Source organism: Palaemon carinicauda, unplaced genomic scaffold (genome assembly GCF_036898095.1).
Source record: "Palaemon carinicauda isolate YSFRI2023 unplaced genomic scaffold, ASM3689809v2 scaffold1170, whole genome shotgun sequence".
NCBI lineage: Eukaryota > Metazoa > Arthropoda > Malacostraca > Decapoda > Palaemonidae > Palaemon > Palaemon carinicauda.
Window position 1 is genome coordinate 25,001 of NW_027168672.1, and position 1,915 is coordinate 26,915.

General features: G+C 35.7%; 1 protein-coding gene across 1 annotated transcript; it reads right to left on the bottom strand.

Moving 5' to 3' along the window:
• Positions 1-408: 408 nt before the first annotated feature.
• LOC137635355 (uncharacterized) lies at positions 409-1,374 on the bottom strand. Its single transcript, XM_068367818.1, has one exon. It carries the CDS (start codon positions 1,372-1,374, stop codon positions 409-411), a length of 966 nt encoding a protein of 321 aa, XP_068223919.1.
• Between the last annotated feature and the right edge of the window lie 541 nt (positions 1,375-1,915).

Sequence of the window (1,915 nt, forward strand, 5' to 3'; positions counted from 1 at the left end):
TCTTCGAAGTATGTAGAATCTCTCTCTCTCTCTCTCTCTCTCTCTCTCTCTCTCTCTCTCTCTCTCTCTCTCACACACACTATTCAATGTTTTAATCGGGATCAAGTAAAGATAAGCACCCCCATAACTGACTAGTATAGAAAAGCACCCCCGAATTTGTGCAAGTAAAGAATAGCACTCCCATATTTGAGCAAGTAAAGATAAGCACTCCCTGGTCTTGAATAAAAGCAAGTAAAGATAAGCACTCCCATATTTGAGCATGTAAAGATAAGCACATTATTATAATTATGGTTTAAACTTTAAACACAATAAATTATTTTGAAATTTTATTGATATATGAATATAAAATGAAATATACAACACTGAAATAAGATGTCGAGTCCAGAAATCAAAAATACTTGTAAAAATTTAATTAAAATAATACTGTCTTGCTATAGTTTCACAAAATCTATGAAACTTGTCGTTCTTGTTACGTTCGCTCCACATGAATTCATGCAAATAAGAGTTCAAAAATTCTCGTTTACATCCTATCATCCGTTTTATTCTTATTTTGTGTTTGTTCCAGTAGCTCTCTACTGCTTGTGTATGAACGCCTGTAGTCCTGTCAACAAAATTCACGGAGTGGTTAACTGTATGATGCGTATATCCAAGGTCCCTTTCAATGTTCCTGTATGCTTTCCATTGATCACTGTGAATAATTGTTCCAGGCATAACTACTTTCCTAATTATCGGCAACAGTGTTTCGGCATTGCGCGAATCAACAATCTCCATATAACCCAGGGATGGTGATGAAGTAGGATCTACTATTCCAAATACCCATAGTGGATTCTGGGGAGAACGTCCTCTATGGTGCTTTGGTTTATGGCTAAAACAAGATTCATCAATTTGTACCGTTGTGCCTGGTCCACCAAGCTTGATAGGGTTCCTTTCAAAATGTTTCAAGCAAATTTCACGAAAAAAGCTGAACATGTCAATAACTGTCACTTTTGAAACATTCAATAACTGTACGGTCTGCAAAACACTCAGTTCCTGACACCAGTAGAAGATTCCTTCAATCCACTTTTGTAAAGAAAGCTTTGAGCGATAAAAAAACGAATCTTTGCGAATTGATTCGTAGTGCTTATATTTACTGCATTCCTTAACTTGGCACTTCCAGACATATTTGTCTTGTATTGAAGAACGTTTTGTCCACTTCATTAAAATGCTACAATGAGGGCATTTTAGTTCAGATCTCAAAAGTTTCTGCTGCTTCATCCAGTTAATTGCAGGAGTCGGGTCCTCAACCAACAGTGGCTTAAGAATTTCTTCATACAGAGAACGGTCCATGTTAAGGGTTTCTCTCAAGACTTTATACGACTTTCTGAGGTATATCATGCTAAAAAGTAAAATCTATCCGAACAGCAAAAATTATATACTCAAATAAGAAGAGAAAACAACTCGTTAATGTAACTATTTAAACTATTCAGAAGAGAAAACAACCTGTCAGAACATAAATAATCTATCAGAACAGCCAAAATGATATCCTCAAATAAGAAGAGAAAACAACTCGTTAACGCAACTATTTGAACTATTCAAAAGAGAAAACAACCTGTCAGAACAAATTAAATAATTTTGAGCAAGTAAAGAAAAGCACTCCCGAAATTGTGCAAGTAAAGGAAAGCACTCCCATATTTGAGCAAGTAAAGATAAGCACTCCCTGGGCCATGCAGGGGTGCTTATTTTTACTTGATCCTTTAATCGTTTACATTATTAGATGTTGTCGATTCCAAAATAGTCATAAACCGAAATTTCCCGCCTTTACTTCCCGTCAACCTCTCGCCGAGTTAATTGGCTTTGGCTTCGTCTTCATTTTAAAGGATTCCAACTTCTGTAAGTAACAGATACAATACAAGGTAATTCCTGAATTATTTATATA